This window comes from Protopterus annectens, chromosome 2.part0, assembly GCF_019279795.1.
Source record: "Protopterus annectens isolate FY-2018-M chromosome 2.part0, PAN1.0, whole genome shotgun sequence".
NCBI classification, from domain to species: domain Eukaryota; kingdom Metazoa; phylum Chordata; order Ceratodontiformes; family Protopteridae; genus Protopterus; species Protopterus annectens.
The window spans coordinates 1,234,853,504-1,234,870,158 of NC_056728.1; the positions used below are offsets into that span (position 1 = coordinate 1,234,853,504).

The following is a 16,655-nucleotide window of genomic DNA, read 5'->3' on the forward strand; positions in this document are numbered from 1 at the left end:
GCATTATCATTTACAAGTTTTGTAGTCAGTGATAATAACAGTCCACAGAGCCGTATCCAGCACTAGATGTCCTAGGCAGCTGCCTAGAGCCTATGTTGGTTGGGTAGTGCAATATAAATAAAATCTTCAGTAGGTAAAAGAAAGCCTGAAGACTTCTGTAAACATAGGAGGGCTTTAGGAGCTCGCTTCAGACCAGCGTGTCCCAGAAACCTCAGCATTAGACCAGCGTGCCCCAGAAACCTCGACATTAGACCAGCCAGCCCCAGAAACCTCAGCATTAGGAGACCAGCAAGCCCCAGAAACCTCAGCATCAGGACACATATCCTATCATAAAATTGCAGGAAAATTTAGAATGTTAAGGTAAATACCTTAACCATTATGCTAACCCAACCCTGAACAAACAAGGATGACTACAGAGCAACAGAGCATGTTAAAGTTGCTACTAATTTGTGACACAGAGCAGCTGAAACAGTGAGTGCAGCAAGCCATGTTTTAGGGTATAAATGAAAAGTGTGTGTGTATAAAATGCCCCAGTTAAGGAGTTATGCCCAGAGTTGAACCCTGAGTTTTTATTATTAGGACTCGAGTGCCTTAAACCTCCACACCAATTGCCAGGTCTTATTTAGATTATTTTGTTGCTGTTCTTGTAAATCACTGAGGATTACAGTATGTCATTGTCAGTCATACAGTTTCATAGTTTTGCTGTCTGTGGTTCAAAAGGTAGCATACATGCCTTTTATGCAGATGGCTGTGGGTTCTTTTCCACATCAGGTAGATTGATTGCTAACAATACTGTGCACCATGAGGGGGGAGGGGGACCTGCATTCTTGAGTGGGTTCTGCTTTGGATGAGATGCCTAGTAAATGAACCTGTTGTCAGTTTGCAAACTATTCCACATTGCATATCACCAGCAAAACAATTATTTTTTTTATGTAACATCGGTAATTTATTCTTCAAAGGCAGCAGGCACGGAATTTGTAGATGAAACACTGAAATGTGCAGTTGTTTGCAAGCAGCATCCTCTTCATTAGTTACATATCTCTTTAACATGGAATTATTCAGATGACTTTTACTTTTGCAGAGATTGTGCTGTTGTTGCTTTATAGTGACAGCAATTTGAGTGGCTTTCTACAGTTGAAATGTTTCAAAATCGGTAGCCATATCATTATTGTTTCAAATGTTTTGCTTCACCACATACTGGAAAAATGTTTAAAACTTACTCTAACAAGTGGTGCTGTATTAAACAAATAATATCATTAAATACAATCAGGAAAGTGAATAAAAGAGCACTTGCATTTATGCATGAGCCCTAAAATTGTGTACAGGGAGCCCATGATTAGAAAACAAATTTGTTACTGGCCTGCTGCATTTTCAATGAATGTGAGTTTCAAGGGTGGAGAAGTTTACTGTTGGTCACGCGAAGTCTGTCTTCATTGTGCGACTATATTGTTTAGTTTAGCAAATGGCGGTCAGTGCTTGTGCTATAAAATTTGAAATAAAAGTTTTATATTAAATCCAAATATCTGTAATCATTGCAAAAGAAAATAGTGTGCACTGACAGATTTTTGTACAGTGTTTAATGGTAACTTGGGAGAGAAAGCCAAGTAATGGGACACTGGAATGGCTGCTGGGTGGAATGCTGGTGTAGGGGCTGATACATTACCCTGCCTAGGACCCCATTTTACCGTAATCCTGCTTTGACAGTTCATCAGGGTCTGTTGAAAATATTTTACCACGTGTCTTTTTTCCCTTCCTTAGAACAACTGGGGCAACATGTTGGAGCAGTACTATGAGTAATTAGACTAGAATGGATTTACACAGTATACATGAAGCAACACTCATCTGTGCCTATTGACTGAAACTCGTTCACTGGATGATTATTTACATACCTGCACCTTTATGATCTTTTTAAAGAAAATTAAAAAAAGGTTCAGAATTAAAGTAAATATAGCCTGACAGTAACATTGTGGAGGAACTGACACTGTAGTTCGAAGAACTCGTGGGTCTGTCAGATAGATTGAGCCTTTATAATTCAACTTGGAGTTAGAGGTCAGTACCTAGGGCTAGAACCTTGATCATGTAGAGTTGCTTCTGGTACCATTGAAATGCTATGTAAATAAGTTGTATTGCAAATCTGACAACAACCCACTACATCAAGTCGTGCACAAAAGTCCTGTAATGTTGAGCCCTTTTATCTAAAATAAAACTTCAATAAACTGCACTATTGTAATGTATTTTTCTTATAAGCATTTATATTTAAAAGGTATTGTTCCATTTCACCTTTCTTATATACAGCAAAAAGGTTGGCGTTGTACCAGGAAATGGCCTCTGCAGATGAAGACTTGCCTGTTGCTCTCTCTACAACAGTGAGCCTCCGATCTCGAGTAAGGACATTGAGCCATCCATCCAGTAGTCAGTCTTTAGATCAGCTGCCCAGTACAGGTCCCTCTGGAGGAGTGGGGGACATTGGGGGAGGACCATCCCCAGCTCTGCATGTGGCTTTCAGTAGCCGCATGGTAAGTATGGTTATTGCTTCTATTTCTGCACTTGATTATCTCTAAAGTTTATTATTCATAGAGTAATCTGATATATTTTGTTTTTAAAACTCGTGTGCACTTATAGTATCAAACTAGTGGCTGTCAGTTTGGTGCATAGGAGCTATTAAAACAGTGATATTTTGCTTATAGTATAATTAGACTTTTTAATAATAGACACAGTTAAGTAAAAAACATATTTGTATATTAATGAAAAATGTCCTTGTTTTGGTGTCCTTTCCTACTTAAGTTAATTAGATGACTAGAAGTACATCGAGTGTTACGGCTGTGTGATAAGATGAATAGAAAGTTCAGCAGTAGACTTTGGTTTGATTCCCACAGTTTATGCTTCCCTGCTTCAAGAGATTCATGGTTCTTTGTCACTCTTGAAGAACATGATTGTGCCAAATTATTTATTTAAATGACTAAATCAAAACTAACTAAAAACTCTAAAGCCTTTAACAATTGTTTACACTGCTAGACACATGTGAAGCATAATTGCAATTCTCCAGAAATTTGCATGTTTGCACCTTTTATTTTTTTCCAGTAGAAGCTGTCTTTATTAAATAATGTCCTATAGTTATGTTACAAAGATAATTTTACCATTGTGGCTTTTCTGTGGTGATTTGTTACCTCATAGTGGACCATCTGGTAATGTGGTTTTGTAGTTGGTATGACCTTTTATTTTATTCTAGTTTGCTGTGACCTTGTGCTCTTTTCCTGGGTGGGAGCTGTGGTAGTGGAAAGCATTTAATCCTCCCTGTCACATCCCCCATATAGCAATGCTTGTCGTGAATTCATCATACTTTCTCTCCACATCTATATTTTCACTGATAAGCAATGCACTTAGGTATGTGCATGCAGATAAGACCTATATGTAGGTGGCGGAGAGTACAAATGGTCTTTGGTTTTGGAAGAAAACAAAGAAACTTCCTGGTCAGTGCCTAAAAGATACGTGACTTGATTGGGGCCACCATCGACTGCAGTCAGTTACTTTAGCTCTTGTTTCTAATGATTCCTGTCTGGGCTGGAGACAATTCAGTGTGTTTATACAAGTGTGTAGGTCTTGTTTAATTACCAAGAAAGAGGCCTGACCCTTCAAGGAGTATATTTGGACAAAATAATTAATGTAGTATGTGTGTATAGTTTATAGTAGCCAGTCAACCACAATAATGGAAGAAAACTGGCATACCCAGAGAAAACCAATACACACATGGGGAGAACATGGCAAACACCACACAAACAGTAATCTTTTAGGGAATGTGGTAGTGCAGGTTATGGGCTCTATTCCTAACCGGGGTGCTTGGTTCATTTTCCATTACTAACAGTGCAGTGCAGCAGTAGTAGACGCTGTGCTTCTAAGTGTGCTGTCCTTTAGATATGTTAAGTTGAAGTCATGTATGTCAGAGTTGGTGTTAGCTCAGGTTAACGTAAAAGATACCACAGTATTTATCGAATAGGACAGACAAAGTTTCCCTGTGGCCTGGCCAAATTTCTCCTAGTCAGTATACCACCTCAGGTCTTTCACGAAAAGAAAGTTGCTGGCCTGTGGGATTAACTCAGCCACAAAAGGTACACCCATGTCAGGATTGAGCCCTGGATTCTGGAGCAGTAAAGGATTGATATTAATTGCTAAACCACCATGCAGCCCCAAAAGTCAAATATAACTTCACATTTCTTATTTAGGATAAAAACAATGGCACTTTTGTGCATTTACGTTTATGTAGCCCTACAGAAATAGTAATATGTCAAGCTTTTGTGGTTAAAAACCAAATCAAACAGAAACTAGGAGAAAGACAAGTTTAAGGAATTGTATACTGTAATTAGAAACAGTATGCATGTGTACGTGTCTGTGTGTGTGTGTATACATAAATATGATATAGTTATATATATATATTTTTTTACTTTTGTCTTTTCTTCAGAAATGACCTTTCTGTACTTACTAGACAAGAGTACAGGAACTGAAACATTTCTGTTTTATATTGTCAGGGGGGAGTGATACACATGATGAATCATCTGCTAATGCTTGTTGAAATGGAGGTGACAAAACAAAAAGAAAACTAGTTTGAAATCATTGCAGGTTAATATTCAAATGGAATTTTTGTGGCTGTACGTGGTAGGATAGGTCACAAAGTAAAAGCTTAACATGGTCTTCCATTCTTTTTTAATCCTTTTTTTAATTTACCATTTAAAGTTGAGCTTGTCTGAAATGTTCAGCAGTTCAACTTTTCTGCTTGTTGACCCTATATGTATTAGATTTGAAGCAACTTAAAACAATAGTAAGTCAGATAGGGGGGTGTATGCAACAGACTAAGTTGGGTGGGAAAGTATATCCCACAAGTGCCCGCTGACAAGTTGCTGCCCTCTCCTAGATCAACCCCATGGACAGCCACCACTATCCACAGAGTTTACAAGGCAAAGGGGTCTGTCTCCACATGCATACACATGCGAGAGCGTGCACACACACACACACACACACACACACACACACACACACACACACACACACACACACGCGCACATACACACACACAGTCACACCTAAGGACCTAGAGCCATACTGCATGTCTTTGGAGCATGGTTACAAAGTGGAGCCCCAGAGAATACTCACATGAACACAGGGAGGACATGCAGACTCAGCACAGAAGGGACCTCAGTTGAGAATGAAACCTGAGTTCCTCTGTGTCGCCTGCTGTGAGGTGGCAATGCTACCCATTTGTCCCACTGTGCCACCCATGTACAACATACTAGATTCTGAATATTAATTTTGTGACAGTTGCTTCATTCTTTTCAAGCATGATAGGGAGCTAAAGCTATATCATAGCACTCACTTGGGAGCAGTATTTTTCTATCTGTTAATTGGGTAGGTGAGCTAGTCTGCTGTTCATTTTTAGCCATAACCTAGGCTCATAAATTCTGTGTCAGTCAGTTGACTGACTGTTGACACCCCTTCTGCCTGGTACAGATGAGTTTGTTGAAAAGGTATTTGATTCTCTGCCTGATGATGTAATGATGCAAATTACAGATGGGCATTTGGTCAGGTCTAGGGGACAAGAATTTAGAGGAGCGCATTGTATGTATACATATATATATATATATATATATATATGTATATATATATATATATATATATATATATATATATATATATATATATGTATGTATATATGTATGTATGTATATAGTTTTATATACATAAGTGTTAAGCAAGTCTTTATATGAAATGAAATTGGATTTTTGAAAAATAGAATAATGCCAGTAGGTTATACTGTATGCAGTAATAAGAAAGACTGAGGGTGGGGGATGTGATGAGCAGTTGGAAAAGAAAGAACTTGGACCCGAAATTTTGGGAGCAGATGATAAAAGAAGATTAATGCCATGGAGCTGGACAGACTTTGGGATTAGCGAACTCTGATCAGTTTGCATATACGAGTCTAATGTTAGAGTTAAAGAAAGATCTGAAAAGGTAAGACAGAAATTTTGTTAAACCACAAAAATTGTGAAAATTTAAAATGTTTGCACAGATATTGCTATATCCCTGCAAGACATGAAAAAATGTTACCTGCAGATAAGACTCATTTGTTTAGAGATGTGGTGGTTCAGAAAGTGTTTTTTGAGTATGTTATTTTTAGAATGTACAGAGTTGCTTGAGATCTAAAATAAATTGAGTAATATGATAATTCTTATGCTTGCAAGAGAATATCTTTTGCCTGTTTTCATCCGATTCAACTTTTGGGTTGTCATATCAGATCCAACCGTGGCACCTTCTTCTAAATCTGTGGATGTGAAGTCTAACTCCTTCCCCACTCATAATTCCCTCCTGTCCACTAAAGTACCTCAGATCTCTTTTGCCACCTGAACTTTTCAGACACGTGTTCCAAGGGCTCTGTATAGTTCATGATAGGGAAGTCTTTCATTGTTAGCAGTGGAAAGTCTTTCATTGTTATCAATGTTTTTTGTCTACTCCCTAAACCTTTTTAGCTTTAGTGTTAGAAAAATTATATGCATGTTGCGTTTGTGATAACTTTAGTAGTTAATTTAGTGTTGGGATCAGAAGCATCCTTTAGCTGTATTAGAAATAAAATAGCTGTTTTCTAGAAGTGTTAAAATATTTTTTCTATAAAAGTAGTTTGACATATACAGTGGCTATAAAAAGTTTCCACACCCTTGTTAAAATGCTAGGCTTTTGTGATATAAAAAATGAGACCTCAATAAATCACTTCAAAACTTTTCCCTTTAATGTGACCTATAACCAGTACAATTCAACTAAAAAACAAACAAATCGGTTAGGAGAAAAAATATAAAAAATGTACAATATGCTGGTTGCATAAGTGTGCACACCCTTAAACTAATACTTTGTTGTGTGCGCACACCCTTAAACTAATACTTTGTTGAAGCACCTTTTGATTTAATTACAACATTCAGTCTTCTTGGGTACACACCTGCCATCAATTAAAGAGACTCTGATTAACCCCAAATACAGTTCAGCTGTCATAGTAGGATTTTCCAGACATTTACTCAGTTGCCTGGTACAGGAAAAGCCATGGTTCGTAGAGAGCTTACAAAGCATCAAAAGGATATCATTATTGAAAGGCATTAGTCAGGAGAAGGGTATATAGAAATTTTCACAACATTGGTTATACCATGGAACACAGTGAAGACAGTCATCAAAAAGTGGAGAAAATCTGGGACAACAGTGATGTTGCAAAGAACTAGACATCCCTCCAAAATTGATGAAAAGACGAGACGAAAACTGGTCAGGGAGGCTCCCAAGAGACCTACAGCAACACCGAAGGAGCTGCAAGAATTTCTGGCAAGTACTGGTTGTGTACTACATGTGACAACAATCTCCTGTATTCTCCATTTGTCTGGACTATGGGGTAGGGTTGCAAGATGGAAGCCTTTTCTTACATAGAAAAACAAACATCCAGACCCAGCTAAGAGTTGCAAAACAATACATTGTCTCCCAAAAGCATGTGGGAAAATGTCTTATGGTCTGATGAGACCAAGGTTGAACTTTTTGGCCCCAATTCCAAAAGGTACGTTTGTTGCAAAAAGAACAGTTCACATCACCAGAAGAACACCATCCCCATGGTGAAGCATGGTGGTGGCAGTATCATGCTTTGGGGTTGATATTCTTCAGCTGGAACTGGGGATTTAGTCAAGGTGGAAAGAATTATGAACAGTTCCAAATACCAGTCACTTTTGGCCCAAAACCTTCAGGCATCTGCTAGAAAGCTGAAGATGAAGAGGAATTTCATCTTTCAGTATGACAATGACCCCAAGCATACATCCAAATCAACAAACGAATGGCTTCACCCGAAGAAAATTAAAGTTTTGGAATGGCCCAGCCAGAGCCCAGACCTAAATCTAATAGAAAATCTGTGTGGTGACCTGAAGAGGGCTGTGCACAAGAGATGTCCTCACAATCTGACAGTTTGGAGCACTTTTGCAAGGAAGAGTGGACAAATATTGCCAAGTCAAGATGTCCCATGCTGATAGACTCCTACCCAAGAAGGCTGAATGCTAAGGCTGAATGCTGTAATTAAGTCAGAAAGTGCTTCAGCATAGTGTTAGCTTAAGGGTGTGCACACACAACAAAGTATTAGTTTAAGGGTATGCACACTTATGCAGCTAGCGTATTGTACGTTTTTTATTTTTTTATATTTTTTTCCTAACAGATTTGTTTGTTTTTCAATTGAATTGTACATGTTATAGGTCACATTAAAGGTGAGAAAAGTTTTGAAACGATTTATTGTGGTCTAATTTTTTTATATCATAAAAGCCTGGCATTTTAACAGGAGTGTGTAAATTTTTATATCCACTGTATAGTTATATATTTAAAGAAATATTTAGGAAAGTAGTTTTCCATATTCCTTCAGTTTTTTCTAGTTGTGCTTATTGTTATTGTATTTTTTTTATATAAAAAAAACCCAGTGGTTTAAGAAGTGCATGGTGTATGGACACAATTCCATCTCAAGAGCGGAACACTCTGTCTCTGTTGTTTAGGTTCTGCCCATCTAGAAGCAAATTGTGACATTTGTGCTTCCTTTGGGTCCAGGGCCATTCAGTGTCAGAAGGAAAGACTCATCCTAAAAGGCTTGCTTCTCCCTCAGGGTCTTCATCCAGATAATCTGTGCCAAGCACTCCAAGGTCAGACTGACCTTCAGCTTCCCTAGGTAGAATGGAAAAAAGAAAGAAAGAAAAAAGAGGGAGAAGTCGAAAGAAAAATGTAGAGAGAGGGAGATCTGAAGAAAAAACTGAGAAGTCTAGGAAAAGGTCTCTGGATCTGACAGATCCTTTTGGGTCCAGCATCTAAGATTCCAGGAATTTGGATCTGATTTCCCTCTCCTCAATCTGTATTCTCACTGGTGTCTTTGATTCCTAGACTCCATTCACCCATATTACAAGAGAGACAGTAATCCAGACCTTCACTGGTGGCATCATTGAGGTTGGCCTGGTCCACCAGAAGCCTTGCTAAGATGGATGTCATTGAATGATGATGAAATTCCTGAAGACACAAATCCAGCTGGGGATTCTGCTGTCACTATCCCCATTGCGACCTTTGGGTATGGGCTCAGCTACCCTCCTTATTTATTTCTGATATTGGTCCACCCTTCAGATCAAGTCCCCATGGAAATGAAACCCTCCCCCCAGTGCACCTCAGTCAGAGCTCACAGCTTGAGGAACTTTGGCAACCTCCCCATACTCTCTCAACTTTGATTCTTTCTGATCAAGATGAGTCTTGGAGCGACAAATTGGTGCCTTGATCCCTGCAGTTGTCTACTCCAAACTTGTCAGGGCCTCCACTGTCGATAGCTTGAGTCTGCAGTTGTCCTCCGAGCCAACCCCAGTTGGGCCTGGGATTGTTCCTGCATCTTCAGATAGAAGGGTTGTTTTCTCTGCTCCAATCATGGCATTGATCTTTGAGGCTTTTGAACAGGTCTTGGCTGGACCAAGCAACCAGGCGCTGTCTTTAAGTTTGGATCTGTCCCAAGGTCGATTTTGTGACCTACTCGTTTCATTCAGAGCAGCAGGTGCAGTACCAGGCATTTAGACACTTCCCCACAGTCTGTCACTGAAAACTCAGTTTTGGATGAAGGTGAAGGTTCTCCTTTAGAAGATGTCACATTTGAAGACTTCTAGAACTGATAAACAGTGAGGGGGGTTAGTCCACTGAAACTCCTTCCCCAGACGAATGTGTTCCTCATGCCTTTGGCACTGGCTTATCTGCATCCCTGGGTGGTACCACCTGCTGATGTCCTGTTAGATCTTGCACCACAGTGGGCATAAAAGGACCCTGACCTGTCCCTAAGAAGCCACATAAGATTATAGTAGCTCCAAAGGACAGGAAACACCGGAATAAAGGGCCACCAGTTGATGCCATGGTTGTAGCAGCAGCCACAAAAAAGTTATCTAGGAGAGCTCTTTTGTTCATCTCCCTCAGGGGGATTCAGAGGTGCTGGACATATTGGGGAAACAGACTTGCGCTTCAGAAACCCTCTCACTTAGATTGCGGAATTGCCTTGCACACACGACAGATTTTCAGAGGGACATGATCAAGGAGTTTACTAAGTTCGTAATTGGTATCTTACCAGAGAATGTTCAGAAAGTCGTGAACTTGCAGTTGTCTACTCTGCACTTCACTTCTAATGTGGCTATGCATCTGTTCTCCATTGCAGCCGATGGTGCAGCCAGAGCAGCAGGCACTGACATTACTATGCATTGACATGCTTGGATGCGTCTGTGATTTTGCAGAAAGGTTTAAGATGTCCTTCATTAATGACCCATTCAATGGTTCCACTTTTGTTGAACCAAAGATTAGAGAGAGTTGATAGGCGTAAACAGGGTGATAAGACTCTGTCTGCCATTGGAATCCACTTCTCCTCCCCACAGAAAACCTTTTCTATGAACTAAAGGGGTGGTAAGAAGTGATTCAGAAAATTACAGGGTTACCATCCAGACACTTCTGTAGACAGGCCCTTCCCTGGCAGAGGGGAAGGCAACTCTCAAATAGGTGTTACCGTAGGGTCAGAGGCAGAAGAGTAACCAGGGCTTTTACAGTGCTTTCACTGAGAAGCTCTACCAGCTCTCCTGAAAGATTACCCGACTGCTGCATTCTGGAGTCAGTCGGGGGTACTTATCCTTAGATTTGGAAAGCCTGGCAAGACATTATCAGATTCCTAGGTGTTAAGGATAATCACCATTGGCTATACCATTCCATTTTCTTATCCTCTAGTAAGGAAGCTGAAGATTCCAAACATTCCTTCCAGTCAGTTGCAGTCTGCAGCATTTTGGACCTCAACCATCTCAGTCAATTCTTGACAAAGGCAAAGTTTTGCAAGGGTACACTGCAGTCCATATTACTTCTATTGAGGAAGAACAATTGGATCTGCTCTGTAGATTTCCAGGATGCCTACTGTCACAAAAATAGAGAGGTAATCCAGGAGATTTCTTCATTTTCAGCTAGGAACCAATCATTTTCAGTTTTGAGGACTGCCCTTCAGTTTTATCACAGTCACCACCCATGTGTTTACAAAAGTTGTGGTAGTAGCAGCAGCTCATCTGTGACTGCAAGGGATCCAGCTATTCCCATACCTAGATTATTGGCTCCTTACTGCTACTCCAAGGGATTTATATGAAGCACCAGAACATATCGCGCCACCTTGTACATTAACCTTGGATTGCAGTCAGGTGAAAAGCCAATTGTTTCCCAAGCAACAAATAGCTTATAGGATGTTACATCAGCATAGTACTTAAAGTTGCCAATCCTCCAGACAACAGAGTTTTATCCCTATGCCTAGTGGCCCTTAAGGTTGTTTAGCAGCCTCTTCCTCAAGCAAGGTTGATTCTTTGTCTGCTAGGTTTGATGGCCTCTACCATTACATTGGTTCCCCTGGCGAGATATACTACATGAGAAAGTATTACAGCAGACTTTTTCAGTTCAATGGCCATAAAGTCTACATTTCCTGCACACCAAGATTTGTCTCACACAAGTTTGCACTGATCATTTTAAATTGTGATAACCACTCTGTCAGTAACGGAAGTAAGAATCTTTTTTCCACAAATGCTCTGGACCACAGTAACCACAGATTATTCCCTTCTGCATTTAGTGGGACGACTGTGGAAGGTGCTTGGTCACTGCCAACCTTCACTTCAGTATCATGGAGATGAGAGCAGTCCTCCTGGTTTTGCAGGCTTTTCAAGACTTCCTCTCCTGAGGTGTGTTATCCATCCTGCCACACAACATGGCAGTGGTCTGGTACATCAACAAAGAAGGGGAAGGTGATCAGCACCCTCTTTGTGAGGAGGCTATATGCGAGTGTGGCAATGGGTGATTTCTTCTCATCATTTTCTGATAGTGCACATCCTGGGGACATTAAATGTGCTAGTGGACAGTTTGAGCAGATCGATTCTTCTACTTCATGAGTGGCGTCTCAACCAGACAGTGGCAACAAATATTTTCAGTTGCTGGGATCAACTTTGATCCAACCTCATTGCCTCATACTTGAAGAAGTGCATCAGTTTTTTTGCCCTATTCTTTGCACAGGGACAGTCACAGAGGGATGCTGTAGTTCACAATTGGTCCCTTAGTCTGTTCTGCATCTCCCCCATACAACTTTTGAGGAAAAAATAATTCAGAAAGTCAGTAGTTGCCAGACCAGGGTGCTCTTAATTGCTCTAATTTGACCCTGGCAGGTTTGGTTTCACTTTCTTTGGCCTCATTTGGTACACATCCTCCTTTGGTATTGGATTATATTGGATTGCAATCCAGATCTCCTGAGTTATCCATCTACGCTGGCTCTGCTGGATCTAAAAGCCCTAAACTTGACTTCATGGTTCCTCCAATTCTGGTAATAGCCAGAGATGCCAGGCTGTCTTCTGGGGTGGTCCACGTTAAACTGGTCTCTCGAGCTGTCTACAAAAAAAGATATATCAAAGAAAATGGAAACATTTTTCTATTTAGGATTTCTTGAAAGGACTAGATCCTTTTTCTACTCCTCTTCCATCGATTTCAGATTTTCTTTAAGACCTTTTTCAAAAAAGGACCAGTTTCTGCCCTATCAAAGTGCAGATGGCCACCATATCTGATTTTCACATAGGGCATAATGACACCTATGTAGCCTGTTTTAAAATATTCATAGCCTTCCTTAAAGGTCTTTTCTTTTTCACACCCCAGTCAGGGTTCCAGTTCCCCCATGGGGCATCACTGTCATGCTTCAGGCTTTGACCCAAAAACCCTTTGAACCAGCTTTAGTAGATTTCAGGTATCTCATAGAAAACCATTTTTCTTGCAGTTACATCTGCTAGATGAATCTCTGTATTACAAGCACCATCTTGCAAACCACTATATCTCATTTTTCATAAAGACAGAGTGGCCTTGAGAACTAATACTTCCTTGCTACCAAAGGTGACATTGAATGTAAATTTGAATCAGTCACTTGATTTGCCAGTCCTTTCCCAGGTTCTCAACCAAAGGAGAATATATCCTACACATGATAGATATATACAGACCGCTGATATTCTATTTACATTGAACCAAGGATATCAGAAAGTCAGATAAACTATTCATATGCTTCTCTAAAATGAAATTGGAAAAAAAATACAGCTAATGTCACATTGAGTGGATGGGAAACCACAAATTTGTCCCAGGGGTTCCACCTGTGTCCCTCATTGATAGGGGCAACAAGTGTTAACTGAGTTTCTTTTTGGGGATAAACTCTTGGCTAGGCTTGTAAGGCCCTAGGGCCTTTAGCCTAGTAACCTCCTATGATCCAAATGGTTAGGAGTTGATGTATGCATTTTTCAAGTACTTTGGAGCAGGGAGGATAAATTACTGTAGGACGATAGTTTGAGCTTGATGTGCTTTCTTTTTGTAATAAGGTTATGAAGGAAACTTTCCATTTGGTTGGGATGCAGTTGAGTGTAATTGCTGTATTAATTAGGAAAGATGCAGGGTAACGAATGGTGTCAGCAGCCATAATGAGGTATTTAAATGGCAGATTTTCAGCAGCTAGTTTAGTAAGTTTCAGTTTATGTATTTTTTGATGGTATTTATCTGGATGTTTTTTTTAAGTTGAGTTGGGGTCTGAAGTTATAATTAGACGAGTTGGATACAGGTTATTGTTTGAGTTAAGCAGAGTACTGGATATGAAGTGTTTGAATTTGTTTACAATGTTCGTGCTATTTTAAGATGAGAAAGAATGGGAAAGACTTTGCGGTGGGTTTTCTGCCTGGTTTTAGGAGGAGGTTTAAATTTTGCCAAAGGCTTGTGTGTGTGTGTGTGTGTGTGTGTGTGTGTGTGTGTGTGTGTGTGTGTGTGTGTGTGTGTGTGTGTGTGTGAGAGTGAGATGTTCTTTTCATCGTAACAAACTTGTGCCTTTGTGCAGTTTCTGAGACAACGATATCTATCTAGGTAGGATTGGATCCTAATTTTGTGTCATTGTTTCCAGGCTTTGTCTTTCTCATGAGTAGTTTAGCTTGATAGGTGAGCCATGGGATAGAACTTATTCTCACTCTCTTATGTCTCATTGTAGCTTGTTGCTTTAATGTGATTAAGAAGGAATTATTAAAGTGACAGCTTAATGTTGAAGCTATTAATTATGGATTTATCAAAATCAATTAAGTTTCTCACAGAGTTGAATAACTTGAGGTTTGAGGAGCTTATGGTATTCTCTGTTGATGTAGGTGGAGTGATGATTGCTGAGAGAGTCTGCAAGGATGCTGGCTAGATTAATTTTTCAGGGTTGGTTGAGAGTGTACATATTGAATTGGATTGGTTGTTGGGTCAGCTGAGTGAAATGTTAGAGGTTAATATTATGGGGGTAGAGTTAGGTTTGTTAAAGATCCGGTGTAGGTTAAGGTCACTGAGCAGGATGGTTTCTTGATTGAAAGTAAATAAGTAGCTAAGTATGTTTTCAGTAGTCCTGGCATTTTCTTTTTTTTTTGGGGGGGTGGTGGTATAGGCAGCTTCAATGATTGTGGATTTTTGATTGTTTAGATGGAGTTCAGTTATTAGTATTTCTTCATCCAGTATTGTGAATAGTTGAGAGGTTGGTATGGATTTGTGAGGCATTTTGAAAGATGATGGCCATGCCCTCAGCCCATTTACCTAACTTACTAATGAGTTAAAAGCACTTCAATATTTAGTGTTTATAGTACCTAACTATAACTAGAAAACTGAAAAGTAAAGACAAACCATCAGTAAGAGTTATGCATGAGCATTACAGAGCTTAAAATATGTAACTGAGAACTATTACAGATCAGAAACAGAACTCCATAGTTAATAAAGGGGGGTGTAGATGATACTATAATGGAAGTTGAGCTTGAAGAGAATATTGACTTGGAGCAAAGAGCCTAAGATGTATGTCTGTGCAATAAAGTAGACTCCATTATATGGTGTGAAGTCAGTAGACCAGTTGATAAGATTTGAAAATAACACCGTATGGTCATTAACCATTTCATGATCTCAAATTATGCTGTACATAATTTGTATGTTTAACTGTTTTTTTTAATGAGGACTGTTAAATTAGGCTACTGTTGGCCGAAGAAGAAGAGGGGGAAGGCATGCCCGAAGGCAGGAGGAAGGTTAGGAGTGTAGTACTGAGGGTAGGAACTTTGAATGTTGGCAGTATGACTGGTATAGGGAGAGAGCTAGCTGATATGATGGAGAGAAGGAATGTTGATATATTGTGCTTGCAAGAGACCAGATGGAAGGGGAAGTAAGGCCAAGTGTATAGGAGGCGGGTTCAAATTGTTCTACCATGGTGTGGATGGCAGAAGAAATGGGTAGGAGGTTATCCTAACGGAACAGTATGCCAAGAGTGTTTTGGAGGTGAAGAGAGTGTCTGATAGAGTGATGTTTATGAAGCTTAAAATTGATGGTGTAATGATGAATGTTGTTAGTGCATATGCGCCACAAGTTGGGTGTGCGATGGATGAGAAAGAAAAATTTTGGAGGGAGTTGGATGAAGTGGTGGTGAGTGTACCCAAGGGTGAGAGACTAGTGATTGGAGCGGACTTCAGTGGGCATGTTGGTGAAGTGAACAGAGGGGATGAGGAAGTGATGGGTAGGTATGGTGGTAAGGAGAGGAATGCCGAAGGTCAGATGATTGTGGATTTTTGCGAAAAGGATGGACATGGCTGTGGTGAATACGTATTTTAAGAAGAGGGAGGAGCATAGGGTGACGTACAAGAGTGGAGGAAGATGCACACAGGTGGATTATATCCTATGTAGGAGGGCCATTCTGAAGGAGACTGTAAAGTGGTGATTGGGAAAAGTGTAGTTAAGCAGCATAGAATGGTGGTCTGCCGGATGATGGTGATCAAGAAGCGGAGGAGGAGTGTGAAAGCAGTGCCAAAGATTAAATGGTGGAAGTTAAAAAAGGGTGATTGTGAGGTGGAGTTCAGGGAAGAGTTAAGACAGGCACTGGGAGGCAATGAAGAGTTACTGAATAGCTGGGTAACTACAGCAGAGCTAGTAAGGTGCTTGGTGTGACATCTGGACAGAGGAAGGAAGACAATGAGACATGGTGGTGGACAGAGGAAGGAGGACAATGAGACATGGTGGTGGAAGGAGGAAGTACAGGAAAGTATACAGAGGAAGAGGCTGGCGAAGAAGAACTGGGATTGTCAAAGAGATGAAGAAAGTAGACATGAGTATAAGGAGATGAGGCGCATGGCAAAGAGAGAGGTGGCAAAGGCTAAGGATAAGGCATATAGAGAGTTGTATGAGAGATTGGACACTAAAGAGGGAGAAAAGGACCTGTACCAATTGGCTAGACAGAGGGACAGAGCTGGGAAAGATGTGCAGCAGGTAAGGGTGATAAAGGACAGTGAGGGAAACTACTCACAAGTGAGGAGAGTGTGTTGAGTAGATGGAAAGAGTAGTTTGAAGGGCTGATGAATGAAGAGAATGAGAGAGAGAAGGTTGGATGATGTGGGGATAGTGAATCAGGAAGTGAAGCAGATTAGCAAGGAGGAAGTAAGGACAGCTATGAAGAGGATGAAGAATGGAAAGGCTGTTGGCCCAGATGACATACCAGTGGAAGCATGGAGATGCTTAGGAGAAATGGCAGTGGAATTTTTAACCAGATTGTTTAATGAAATTTTGGAAAGTCA

General features: G+C 40.2%; 1 protein-coding gene across 1 annotated transcript in view; it reads left to right on the forward strand.

Moving 5' to 3' along the window:
* The window catches only part of ATP10D (ATPase phospholipid transporting 10D (putative)), a 596,301-nt gene that overhangs the window by 207,229 nt on the left and 372,417 nt on the right, over positions 1-16,655 (forward strand). Inside the window, exon 8 of the mRNA XM_044060391.1 lies at positions 2,296-2,516. Coding sequence (XP_043916326.1) covers positions 2,296-2,516 — 221 coding nt within the window. The remainder of the gene's footprint in view (positions 1-2,295; positions 2,517-16,655) is intronic.